Raw genomic sequence first — 13,500 nt, forward strand, 5'->3', positions numbered from 1 at the left:
AGGCGTTGGTAACCACGGCACTTAAAAAGGGCTTGGAGAGGTTTGTGAGAAGTGATTTTTTTCAGCATTCAGGGAAGGTATGAAAACTCGGCGTTAGGGGTTGAAGATACCCCCCCTTGGGCTTCTTTTGATGCAGTCCTTAGGCATAGCATTTAATGCATAACGTATTACATCTCACTTTACATCTGACTTCTTGACTCCGTTGGGTGCGATCTTGATGTTGAGCAAATAAGATAAATCGCCTCTGATCCCAACGTACCATCATCAACCGGTAGCAAACAACGCACAAGCAATCGGCCCGAGTGATATGTGGGACCACGCAGCATTCGTGCTCGAAATGACAATTACTTTTCCTCTTTTGGGTATCTACGTCTTCTACGCACACTAATTCAACAAGCCCGAAGCCAAAGCCTCGAGGTCCTCCAACGTCTCCGGGTCGCGGTCGATCTCGAGCACCTTGCCTCCCTTCTTGGCCCTCTTCTTCTGCTCCCTCTCCTCGTCCGAGTCGTCCTGGAACCACTTCTTGGGCTTCTTCTTGGGCCTCTCGTCGTCGCTGTCCCCGCCGTCGCCGGCAATCGGCAGCGACCGCAGCAGCGCCAGCGGGTCCTCCCCGTCGTCGCCGCCCACCAGTTGCGGGCCCTCGACGAGCTTCGGCGCGCCTTCGGCCCGCTCCTCGGCCTCCCTCGCCTTGCGCTTGAGCCTCTTCTCCTTGAGCCTGTCCTTGGCGGCCTGCTTGTCGTCCGCGTCGGCCTCCTTGACCCTCGCCGCCTCGCTCGTGACGAACTTCTCGCGCAGCTCCTCCGCGGGGCCCTCCTTGATGAAGTCGTCCTCGTTCTGCAGCTCGTAGATGGGGTGCGCGTTGCCGTCCTCGTCGAAGACGAGCTTCTGGCCGCGGCCCTTGAACTTGAGCATCTTCTTCTTGGACTGCAGCGCCTTTTCGCGGCGCTTCGAGTCGACGATGAACTGCTGGTCGCCGTAGGAGATGACCTTTGCCTTGGATCCCGGCGCCAGCTTGGACTCCTCGTCGAGCTCGTCGTCGCCGAGCACGCGCTTGACGGACAGGAAGTCATCGCCGTCGTCGTCGTCGCCTCCGGCGGCCGCGCCGCTGGCGTCCTGTTCGCCGTTGGCCACGAGCTTGGTGTAGTGGCCAGACAAGACGTCCTGGTTCGTCCGCTCGAACATGCGGTCGTACTTTGTCCGCACCTCGTTCTTCTTGGGCTTCTTGGGCGCGTCGGGGTCCGAGTCCGAGTCCTCGTCGCTCGACATGCCCTTGCGGGGCGCGTTCTTGAGCTTCTTGATGTCGTCGCCCTGGCCCTTGTGGAACTTGATCTGCGGCGCACCGGGCAGGCCGAGGCTGGTGGCGTAGGCGTCGAGGTCGAGCTTGTTAAACTTGAACACCTCCTTGTCCTTTTGCAGATAGATGGACCTCGTATAGCTGATGAAGGCCTTCTGGCCCAGGTACTTGAGGTCGGGGTTCTGGAAACACATGCTCTGCAGCTGGTTCGTGATGCTCTTCTTCTTGCTCTCCTTGACAGTGATCTTCTGGATGGGCACCTTCTTGGCCTCAAGGGCCTTGAGCATGCCCTTCTCTTCGCTCGGGTCCATGAAGAGCACCGCCTTGCCCTCTCGCTCGTATCTGGCCGTACGACCGACTCGGTGGATGTAGGTGTCGGCGTCCTCGGGGCAATCGACTTGGACGACCCAGTCGACGGCAGGGAAATCGACACCACGCGCGACAACGTCCGTGGCGAACAGGCAAGAGTGGTTGGCATCGGCGAACCGCTTTGTGATCTCCATTCTCTGCAGCTGCTTCTGCTTTCCCAGCAGATGCAGCAGCGGGATACCGGGCTGCAGATGTCTAAAGCTCTCGTAGGCGAAGCGGACCTGCTTGCCCGAGGAGAAGAAAACGACAATCTTGCTCCTCAGGTTCGCCTTGATGAATCCGTACAGGGTGTCGAGCTTCTCGTGCAGGGGCGTGACGATGTAGTGCTGCTGCAGGTTCTTCGGCGTCGACTCCTCGTGCACGGAGACGTACTGCGGGTCCTTGAGACTCAGTCGTGCCAGGTCGGAAATCTTCTTGCTCTGGGTTGCGCTGAACAGCAGTGTCTGCCTCGTCTCGGGGAGATGCTCCACCAGCGCGTCGACGGCAGACTGGAAGCCCATGTCCATGATCCGATCCGCCTCGTCCAGCACCAGGATCTGGAGGTTATCGACGTCGAAGCCGGCCGTCTGGTCGAGGTGCTGCAGCATGCGTCCGGGGGTGCACACGAGAATGTTCATCTTGGACAGGCGCTCTGCCTCCTCCTTCAGGCTCTTGCCGCCGATGACTAGGCCGGCGGAGAATTGGTGTTTGCGACCGACCTTGCGGAGGACGTCAAAGATCTGGGCCGCCAGCTCGCGTGTCGGAGAGATGATGAGAGCGCCGAGGCCGTCGTACTCAGTCCATCGTGCGCGGTAGAGCTTCTCGAGGACGGGGAGGATGAAGGCGAGGGTCTTGCCGCTGCCGGTCTTTGCGGCGCCGAGGATGTCATGGCCTTTGAGGGCGAGGGGCACGGCGCGGGATTGGATGTCGGTAAGGGTTTCGAAGTGAGACTTCTCCAGGCCGGCCCTGGTCGCCTCGCAAAGAGGAAGCTCGGAAAAGTTTTTGTATTCGCTCTTGGGGTCCTGTTGCGCACCCAGGGTTAGTACGAGATCGCATGCCGGTGACCACTCGCATCGGGGTGGGAGTAGACTTACAAAGTCGTGGACGGCCTTCTCGAGCTCCTCGATGGTCTGCAACTGTTGCTTGCGCTTCTCCAGTCGCGTGTCCCTCTTGAGGGTCTTGGGTTTCTTCCCGGATCCCTTCGCGGGCGTCGCCATTTCGTCTGGTGTCGATTTCGCGGTGCTGGTGCTGGTACAAGTTCACGCAGTCTTTGGAGGCAGGCTGGAAATTTTTTGGGATCTGGTTGCTGCGGTGGAGAAAAAAGTTCGGCATTCGGCGAGAGCGGTCACCGTGCGTGGGGTGGGCGGATGCTGCGGCCTTGCACCTGGCACCAGCTGGCTGTCTTAAGTTTTGGCTAGACCGAATCAACCCATCGTTTCTTCATTCCTTCCTCACTGCGGCCGACATGGATGGATGGATGTAACCTCTAATTCAAGGTAGTTATGGGTTGCAGACAGCAATTTCTTAAATGGCATAGTTACGTCGAGTTTCCCAAATTTGACTGGAGTCAAAATACGGTGTGTTAGACATTCTCGGATGGATTTAATGTTTGTATGCGAGCTGGCATTGTCAGAGAAGCCTCTGAACTTAATTGAGAGCGGAAGAAGTTTGACTACCGTGATGGCACAAGGGCCCTATATAGTGTTTTCTTCCAACTTCACCATCACCCCAATTACAACATTGAATTTCAACATGAAAAACCAAATGCAGTTTGAGGAAGCTCTCCAATCGTTCGGAGCGAGCAGATTCTATGCTTTCCCGCGAGAGGTTTTATTCATAATTACGGACCAATTGCCAATATGGTCACAGATTTCTCTCGCACTAACCAACAAATTCTTCTTCACATCTCTTTATCCAACTAGACAGTTTCCGCGGCTCTCTGACGAAGACTTTATAGCTCTATTTGTCCTTCTGGAAAAGGACCTACAAAATCGGTATTTATGTTTCGGCTGCAAAAAGCTTCGGTATTTCAACCCTAGCAACGGACACGACTGGAAAGCACAACCTCACCCTGTATGCGGTGCCAATTCTGAATCCGGTTATGTACAAATACAACATGATTTCCCATGGTATACCAATAGCGAAACCGCAAATCTCAATATCAGAAGGGACAGCACAGACCATTCATTGCATATATGGATTGAAACCCCAAATTTACTTCTCTGGAGACCTTTCCCCTACCCCTCGGGACCGAAAAGCAAGAAACCGAACAACGGGTGGCCGGAAATCACCTTCTCTCAGGCGCGTTTGGTTATGAACCGACATATTTTTGGAAAGCCGCATGGTCTGTCAATTCAATGTCTCCATCAACGCTTTGAGTTCGAAAGATTCATCTTCCTAGACGACCGTACAACGCCTACCCACTTCCCCATTGAGCGCCATGCAAGACACGCACAAAACAGACCAATTACGAGATCATTATCTAAGAAATCAGCAAAGCCTTGGAACTTTATACACGAATATTCGGCCAAAATCCTCAATGGAGAGCTTTTGGTGTCTCGTTCTCATTTTATATCAGGACCACACTGTTCAGCAGCACACTTCTCAAAGCTCATAGATAGCCTTGAGCTTCCGGTTTGTGCACATATATTTGCGGCTGCAATCAGACCAAATTCTGGCTTTTACCACGATGCCAATGCCTCTATTCCCCAGCTCCATGCCTTGTGGGTGGCCGGACACGACACTCAGCTCGACGTGTACACTGACAATGGAGGAGGCGCATGCCAAACTTGCTATACAGACTACAGCATAAAGATATGGAATGGCGAAAGGGACAAACACTGGGCCCTGAATCTCGTCACATACCACAATCTTGGGCGCTGCCAAAATCCGAATGACCCTATATGGCATTGCCTGACGAAGAGCTCTTACTCGCGCTTTCGATGGACTGAACTCAGTCGACCCCTTGTAAGGGGGATAAACGTATCTTTACGTTGGGAAGGGAAAGAGATCCAAGAGCCGCCTCTTGAATCAGAAGATTTTGGGCCTTTTTTGGAATATTGGATGGATCAACATGAGCGCTGGATTGAGCCTTACGAGCACATGATCAGTCATTCATTTGGTCACAGTCCAGAATACCAGAGATTGAGCCAGCTTGCTGCCACAGATCGACTAGAGGATTTTTAATCGGGTCGTTGCCCTGATACAGAGCATGGGAGAGTATCTGTCAGCGTATGCAGTTACGTAAAGCGAATGGTGCGAATATCCTAAAACAGAAATAAAGGAAATGAACATAGTTGCAAATTGATATTGACTTGGTTAGAGATCATACAGAAGCGAGGTATTTTTTCAATAAGATGGTAAGCGCAGTCTGGTGGTAGCTCAATCTATCACGCCAAGTGGCCGATGGCTGGCTTCAAGAGAGGCTTCCTGCATCTCGCGCCCAAGTGAAGAAAAGCTTTGCCCACGCGTCATGGTGCGAAATACCAAACCACTTGAGAACAACTGACGAGGTAATTTGAGACGCAAACAGCATCATTCAGTGGAAATTATGCTTAGTTCTGTTTTTGACGGCCCGCACAACGTAGCCGGCAAGGTTGTTAACCGCTTCGATTCAGCATAATTCTCCAAGGCAACTCGTTTCTCTTGTGGCCTTTGTAAGGAGTCATCAGTGCTGGAAAAGATGCAAGAGAATGTGGCTATCATTCAGGTATCCTACCTCCGGAAGGGTTAACGCCCAGAATTCTACTACGATGATACCGACATTCCGTATTGACATAGGCATATGATGGCATAAAATAACAAGAATCAAGGCGATGAATACTTTGCACAATGTTTCCATTCACGGATCTATGCTTTGATTTGCTATGAGCTGGCACAAAACCTATTACATGTCGTGATTTGGCTAGGACAATACGGGAAAGGGAAGCGAACACATAGCAAGAAGAATTAAGTATTACCAAGGAACTTCAGCCATAAATCTACTTGGACACCATTCCCCTTGAGATTTTTGTTCAAGATGATGTTTAAAGAGCGCCACATTGCTGAAACTTTACTCAAACACGCTATGGGATTATATATATAGCCCATAGCAGAAATCCACGGGGTTGAGAGTCCGACACACAAAACATATGCAGCATTCAAGAATCCCTGAATGATTAGAAGTATCATTCCAACAGTAGCAAGAAGCTAAGATAATTATGAGTGCCATAGATTCATTGGGTGGGCTGAAGTATGGCTCGAGTGAGACGTTGCCAAAGAGGAAATATGAACACTTACCATGGCAGCTACCATACAGTAGTCATCCCTTCCCATTGTCTTCACCAAGTATACTCGGGTGTAAAAACGAAGATTAACAAAGATCAACGCAATGGCATACAAGGAGCTCTTCACGCCTAGTATCCATTCTGTATTGCTTTGTTGTGCCCGCATTCGGTCGGTAGCAGGTTTTTCTTCGGCTGACATAACAATATTAGCGCCAACGAAGATGAAAGACTGGTAGAGCCTGTGGAATTGATAGTGAATCGAAACATAACGTGAAAATTCTGTGGCAACCAAAACCTGGGAGTTCTGCTCCTCTTCTTGCCCTCTTTGCCCTTGAGTATGGCCCCAGGTTCAGACGACAAGGAATCAGCATGGCCTTGGGGAGGTCTTTACCGAGCTTCCTTCGGTGTTTCCTTTCAAGGCTTCAAAACATTTCATGCCTTCTCACTATATTACGTTTGCTTTTTCTACATGAACTTATTTCCCGTGGAGTCCCAGACAGGCAGTGACGAGCATGCTTGGCATCGCAGCGTCTAGAACTGAGACTTCTCCTATATGTAAACTAAGGTCAAGGGCTTTCTCATCGAATAAAATTCCGAAGCAAATGTTGTTGGACAGCATCTCTGAAACAACCAAATACATTTCTAATACGTCTATGTGGAGTATTGTTTGCCTCCTCAGTGATTGCAGGGTTAAAACGAGTGAAAACCTCAAACCAACGGCCAAGTGAACAACCACGTTCATTAGCGCCAACCAAACCCTGTGATTCCTTCGGCATCATCCCCCCACCTCTCGAGCCGCATTGCATGGCAGTCATAGTGCCTATGCCGGGAGCCCGGAATTGACAATGCCCTACGATCAAAGCCTGCATGCCGATGATGCACCAGCCATGTTGTAAGGAGTTGCGATAATACTATGCTTGGCAAAAGAAGATGATAAAGCCTTAAATTGGGTGGTTACGTTACTCGGCCCGCAACCTAATCTTGACATCCATGGGCAATCATTAGGAATGAACATCCACTCTCTTCATTAATTAAACTGGGTATATCTGCCCATGGTTGCATGGCTAGCATGTTCTTACCACCAGTTTTCTCTGCTGAAGATCCATCACAGAAGTCGGGTAACCCGGCTCTGTCAAGAAACCATGGGGAGATCCCAGGGCAGCAAGGCCCGCACGCCAAGAGCACAATGGGTCATCGTATTCGCCTGAAGCAGTGTTTTGGCCGAACCGGTTCTCGTTGCCGGACACCCGCCTAGAACCCAGGAGGATGTGTCGCACGGTTTTGGCCCCAACCTCGGTTGCATTTTTATTTCGAGGAAAGCGACAAAATCGATATAGCCCAGGCCACTTAAGTCACTTCCCCAGGGCGGGCATTCGATAATGGTCTTGCAGGCGCTTACAAGCTATTGCTAGTGCTTACTGCAATGCTACCATGGTATATATTTGCCAGGGTCTAGTTCGATCCATGCCGGCTCATTTGAAGTTGAGCATATCACCATTGCAGGATTAGCTCCACAGACAAGGTCAGGGTAGAATTTCGTTAGAAACCACGAACCCACCACACTGTCCGTAGCTTAGTTGTTAAGGCTGTCAGTGCTCGCCTCCGGGTGTTATACCTCTTTGGCATTTATCGGAACCGTGTCGTTGCCATTGTGCCGGCGCTACAGAGTATTTTCTGCAGGGGTATCGGACAGTCGCCTCAACATAAATGTGAGAACCCCCGACAATTGCGACATGCATCTGCGTTTTTCGGCTCTCCAGTTTCAACTTGGAGTCTTGCTCAATTGAAATTCCCATTCCAAATACCACGCCCAAAACACTGCAATGCGTTTTTACAACATACTCACGGTCCTGGGCCTATGCAGTGCCACGGCTCTGGCCTCTGATGGAGACGAGCTTTCCGAAGTTCAGGCGCAAGCCATCGAAGCTCTTCAAGCCGCAGAGGGCAACGGTACTTTTGGCAAGAGAGGGTGCAATTTGTTCAATGCCCGTGTTCGAAGGGACTGGTTAGTCATCGTTATGCACTCGTGGCTTGCAGGATGGAGCTGACTTTCCCCTGCAGGAATTCACTCTCTGGAACTGAGAAGAAGGCCTACACCAGCGCCGTTAATTGCCTCTTGACGAAGCCGTCCAAGCTCGCCCCTGGATTTGCCCCTGGAGCTCGCAACCGATATGACGACTTCGTCGCCGTCCATATCAACCAGACCTTGAGCATCCATGGAACTGTGAGTGGCTACTTCGTCATTAAACGCTTCCGCAAAGGTTATGGGCTGATTGGTTCACTCTCCAGGGAAACTTTTTGACTTGGCATCGCTACTTCACTTGGGCGTATGAGAACGCCCTGAGACAGGAATGCGGATACAACGGTTACCAGCCTGTAAGAAGACAATTCAAGCATTGACACCGGCTCCTAGTTTGCTAACCCGCATACCAGTACTGGAACTGGCTTGCTTACCGGGATGATCCTTCTAAGGCACCCATGTTTGACGGAAGTGACACTAGCATGAGCGGTGACGGTGCTTTCAAAGCCCACAACGGTAGCACCTCGGGTGGTGGCGTTTGGATTCCGTCAGGAAAGGGAGGCGGCTGCGTCACAAGCGGCCCTTTTGCAAAGTAAGTGAAATCATCTCCATTTGCCTAGTCATAATTCCCCTCTATCAAGCCATCCCACCCAGGGAGTAGTTCAAAGCGCTAACAGTTTACCACTAGCTTAACTCTTCATCTTGGCCCTGTCGGACCGGGTATTGATGGTCTCCCTGTCAACCCAGGCGGACCTCTTGCCTACAACCCTCGCTGTCTTTCTAGAGATATTAGCGCGTGGACATCCCAGCAGTGGATGACTCCTGAAAACGTACTGAACCTTACCATTGGTGTCGCGGCGACGAACGTCCGTACCTTCCAGGATGAGCTTCAGGGCCGTTTTGGCGACAAGTTTCTTGGAACCCATACTTCCGGCCACGTAGGTTTACACCCTGACAATTGGATGGATTTGAATTAACCTAAATACATCTCTAGATGATTGTCAACGGTGAGGCTTCTGACCTATTCTCATCTACCAACGACCCGACATTCTTCCTTCACCACGCCATGGTAGACCGCGTTTACTGGCTGTGGCAGGCCCTTCACCTCGGAGAAGCCTTCAACATCGCCGGAACTATCACAATTCTGAACACCCCTCCCAGCAGAGATGCTAGACTTGACGACCTTATCATCCAGGAGCCAAATGCTCCTAACCGCCCGATTAGTGACCTGTTGAGCACAATTGGAGGAAACCCGTTCTGCTATATTTATGCTTGAGACCGGTACCAAAGAACCCATTCTCTGGAGTTATAAGGAGCTTTAGAATTATAATGGTAATAATAAAAATGAAAACCTGATTGATGTGACGAAGCAGTCAATACGCCATGTGAAAAGGATGCGCTCCGCAGAACGACACATGCAACATAATATGATGCGCAAAGCTTGCAACTACTGTATTTACAAATGATTATCAAATAAGACCTGAAAACCCATGTTCCAGTAACGGAGCCAACACCATATCGGAATATTTCGAGACTAAATAAGTTTCTATCTGCTCTGACAAGTTGGTTGGGCTACATATTTGGCTACCCATGAGAAGTGAATTTCTTTTTTCCTTGTCAAAACTCAATGCTTGTTAAAACGCATTGTAAAAAAAATATGAAGTATGTTTGTGTATATACAAATTCAAGACGATACTCATGCGACATACCTTCTGTCTGTGTTTCTTCAGGTCTAGCCAGAGGTTTAGGGAATTTTATCTCAATAGCAAAGCAATATTCTACTCATATACGTAGTTTCTTAGCCCTGTTCTCTGGAAATCATAAAGTCCAACTAGTCAAACCTTTCAACTGTTTACTCGTCATCCTCAATATCACCTCCTTTAGGCACAGACTGGTAGAGTGTTGCCTGACCCAGGCCGAATATGCCAGCTGTCAACAAAGCCACAACGGTGAATATTACGGCGACCTGGCCATGCCGTTAGCGTTGATCTTAAATTAAGCGACTGAGAATATACTTTTCCATTGTCATTGAAGCCTTTCCCTCTTCCAACATCTTCCGCCACAGCACTCCAGACTAACAACATCATTCCCAAGATCATACACATCACCGACGCTGTCAAAAACAAAACGCCAAGCTGCCATGTATAAACCTGAATTCTTCGAGGGCGATACTTCCAGTCGTTGTCAATTAGTACACGGTTCTTGCTGCGTAGCGACTGTCTCATGAGCACCAGGCCGTCCTTGTGCCCCGCCATCCTGTGAAGCCGAATGGTTTGGTCCGCTGCTGTCAAGACACTGGAAAGTGCAAAAGCAATCCCGCAGAACCAGCAGGTACGGACAGGCCATGGAGTTGTTGTATCTGGTGGCAAGAGGTTCGGCCAGGAGCCAGTTGAGGTGAGTACGTTTGCGAGCAGCGCGGACTGTCCAATTACCATGTCAGCATTCCTGGCCGTGTAGGCTAAATCAACTTGAAGAGACACATACCACCACGCCAATGAAGTTGAGTTCTTGTAGTTTGTTATCTTTCCACCTTTCAGTGAGTCTGTCTCTTTCGCTTTTCTCCTCATGGTTCAGCAACAGAAGCAGTGGGTCGTAAGTCAACGCTGGTGGGGAGAATAGACCCCCGCGGAAAATATTCGCGATAAATGACGACGTACTGTCGCGTTTGTCGCGAACATTGTGAGACATTGATCGCTTTGGTAACGATCAGCTTATTGTTTTGATATACTGCGTAAGAGAGTTTTAGCACTGAAATTTGTATATACATACTATTCCGTCTCCCGCTTCCCTCTGGTTGCTGTCCAGCAGAGGCACCCTCGATTGAGGTAGGCTTTCAGAGAATGCCGACATCGTAGTTTGAAGAGTTGTAATGGTGTCGGATTCAAAATTGAATTATTAAATTATTCAAATAACAGCAGCAATGGTCAGTAAAGTAGTCAACGCGACCCCGCAGTTTTCCTTGTGGTCAGGCGGCTTCCAGGAGCTTGTACGTCATCATGAGCTGGCTCTGCGGAAAGTCCTGGATAGCTCCTGCTTACATAACACAATCGCATAAGAGCAGCTGGCTAAGCAAAGGCTTCATTTCAAGTAGTTTGTTATCGCGTCAGTCTAACAGACTGAAGGTCTCCGGTTCATGTCCGGGCTAGATCATCCTTACATTTTATGGTCTATCACCAATGATTTATCTTTTCATTCAACAATCATGTGAAGCGTAGTGGGCTCACAATTTAAGCCGGTAATGTCAGTTTATTGGCACATGGATCATGGGTATTTATAAAACAATGAGTAAACAACTCAGATTGTTAACTGATGTAGAGCAGTATCTCCTGGATGCTGCATACCTCCATGGCCTCAATATTTGTGCTACCAGACTGATATCTTCCAGTTAATAACGCCCTAAATAGCACTGATAAAACTATGCAATGTACTTACTCAAATGCAATCATGCTGAAAAAAATGACGGCCACAGACGTCTCCATCGCAGACACCAATGCAACACCGCTGACACCAATCGTTCTTTTTGACTGTGGTTCGGTTCCCACACCAAAAACACCAACTCGGCTTCATACCTTTCTTCAAAAGAATGTTTGATAGCTCCTCACGTGCCGATCTGCTCTTACTCCCAATGACTTCTTCCAGAACCTCGCTTCGTGTCATATCTGACTCAAGCCTGGGGAACCACTTGACCCATGGAATCCACGGTCCTGCCGTGTTGGCGCCCATAACGAGCATTTTCCCAGCGATATCCTTCCTCACGAAGATTAGACTCTCTAATCCTCCCAATACATCCTGAGCTTTGCTGTCTTGTCCCCGCTCCTCAGCTTGCTCGAGGATGAAGTTCCGGATCGCCTGACCGATGATTCTGCTCAGCATCGTAAAGTTTCCCCGGATGGCAATCTCAATCGTGGCCATTGAATAAATCAGATCTGAAATTGGCAGAGGCTTGTGAAACTGGCTTTGCCATTTGCGTACAGCTTGTCCGCACGACACCCCGAAAAGTCCGAACCTTTTTATGAATTGGCCGTTGAAATCTATCGCCGTTCCTTGAGCACCAATCCCCTTACCGAAAAAGGCGAGGTCAGGCGACGCAACATCGAGGTACTCTTCTCTTTGGAAGGAGAATGGTGCACCGCAGCGAATTGCAGTGAGGGTTTCATCCACTGCCAGTAACAAGTGCTCTTCTGCGCATATCGAAGCAAGTCGTCTAAGAGTGCCGGGATCCAGTACTCTTCCGTTGTATTGATTTTCTACGATTTCAACAATCACACCAATACAACCATTTTCTTTAGCGTCCTGTGACTGGTGTTTCAACTCGACATCTGAAACCCCTTCAGTGTGGAGAAGAATGGGATCATTTCCATACGGCTTCCGACAGCTTGAAAATGTTGGAACGGATTTCTGTATGTTTAAGAATGACAGTTAGCACTTTGAAAGATTAATAGTAGTGAAGACCTGAATGACTCCTTTCGTACTAACCTCCGAACAACCTTTTGAAGAAGCCGTCGCAGCAGCGTATGTGTCGGACAAGAGTGCCCAACAAGGTTTCTTTGCCTGAATTTCTTCCCAGCCCAGTCTCTTCAAAGTATCGTCTTCATCGGTGAAGGGGCTCTCAGATGAGTCAGAAGACTCGGACATCGATAGCTCAGCCAAAGTTATGATTATCTTGACAATGGTATCGGGATTCATTGTGTGTTTGCTCGTGGACTGGTAGTCGATTGGGATATAACCGCAAAAATATTTTCTGATATTTCCAAGACGGTCAGAAATTGTCTAGTATTTGAGTTCAGCACTTACGCGAATAACTCCTCGTACGAACGTAAAAGCTGCCCATAATGTCCTTCCATACCTAAACGATTCCCAATAAACTCCCTCCAAAGAGGATTAGCCATGGTGTGGACCTGCATCTGGTCAAAAGATATGATGCTTCCCTCCGCATTATTGAAGTTGTGATCTAATTTTCGGAGAGGCAGACCAGCTGGCACAGTCGTGTTGTGGCTCGAAACTGTAGACATGACAAACAAGATGATCTTTTGTCGCAGTCAAAGCGGTCAATATTTGATGATCATCTGAAATGAATTCACATCGTCTAGAGATAAGGACGAAACATGCCTTTTTATCGTTTGTGCTCTTCACCTGGTCTTACACTTAGACTGGTTGAAAAGCTCCGTTTGAGGCTGTGGTAAGACGGCTTACAATTTTGAAAGTTATGTGTTGCTGAACCGAATCGGCTTGAACGATAGATGCCTGGCCGATTTTTTGTCACTTTATGTGAACGGGTATTTCCATGGATGGCCTCAAGCGTGGGTCTGGCCCAGTTGTCAATAATGTTCAACCTGGCAACGCTATCATCCGCCCGACTTAGCAGCCAGGTTCACTTAAGATTACAACCCATGCGAGAAAGCAGGTTAGCATCATAATGATACGTTCTGTATTCAGGGGCTAGTGCTCCTTAAACAGCCAATGAGCGTCGGTAAGATTGAGGCCGCGATTCGGCGGGATCCTTCTAAAGCTTTCTTGGCTTCCCGGCATGATGGAAAAGGCCATGTTTGGTCATTTTTCGAGCAAAGTTGGAA

At 49.3% G+C, this 13,500-nt stretch overlaps 3 protein-coding genes across 3 annotated transcripts; 1 reads left to right on the top strand and 2 right to left on the bottom strand.

Moving 5' to 3' along the window:
• Positions 1-384: 384 nt before the first annotated feature.
• On the bottom strand, positions 385-2,859 carry EsH8_IX_000306 (RNA-dependent ATPase HCA4; the record flags this gene model as incomplete). The annotated part of the gene is made up of 2 exons (XM_083266642.1): positions 385-2,664; positions 2,737-2,859. 2 exons carry the CDS (start codon positions 2,857-2,859, stop codon positions 385-387), a joined length of 2,403 nt encoding a protein of 800 aa, XP_083130207.1.
• A 4,871-nt stretch (positions 2,860-7,730) lies between these two features.
• On the top strand, positions 7,731-9,203 carry EsH8_IX_000307 (tyrosinase family protein; the record flags this gene model as incomplete). The annotated part of the gene is made up of 6 exons (XM_083266643.1): positions 7,731-7,912; positions 7,969-8,131; positions 8,197-8,283; positions 8,341-8,519; positions 8,616-8,865; positions 8,922-9,203. The coding sequence occupies 6 exons, from the start codon at positions 7,731-7,733 to the stop codon at positions 9,201-9,203; spliced, it is 1,143 nt and encodes a 380-aa protein (XP_083130208.1).
• A 576-nt stretch (positions 9,204-9,779) lies between these two features.
• On the bottom strand, positions 9,780-10,777 carry EsH8_IX_000308 (uncharacterized protein; the record flags this gene model as incomplete). The annotated part of the gene is made up of 4 exons (XM_083266644.1): positions 9,780-9,893; positions 9,943-10,347; positions 10,412-10,621; positions 10,697-10,777. 4 exons carry the CDS (start codon positions 10,775-10,777, stop codon positions 9,780-9,782), a joined length of 810 nt encoding a protein of 269 aa, XP_083130209.1.
• Between the last annotated feature and the right edge of the window lie 2,723 nt (positions 10,778-13,500).

The sequence above is a fragment of the Colletotrichum jinshuiense genome, chromosome 9, assembly GCF_051148585.1.
Source record: "Colletotrichum jinshuiense chromosome 9, complete sequence".
Lineage (NCBI taxonomy): Eukaryota > Fungi > Ascomycota > Sordariomycetes > Glomerellales > Glomerellaceae > Colletotrichum > Colletotrichum jinshuiense.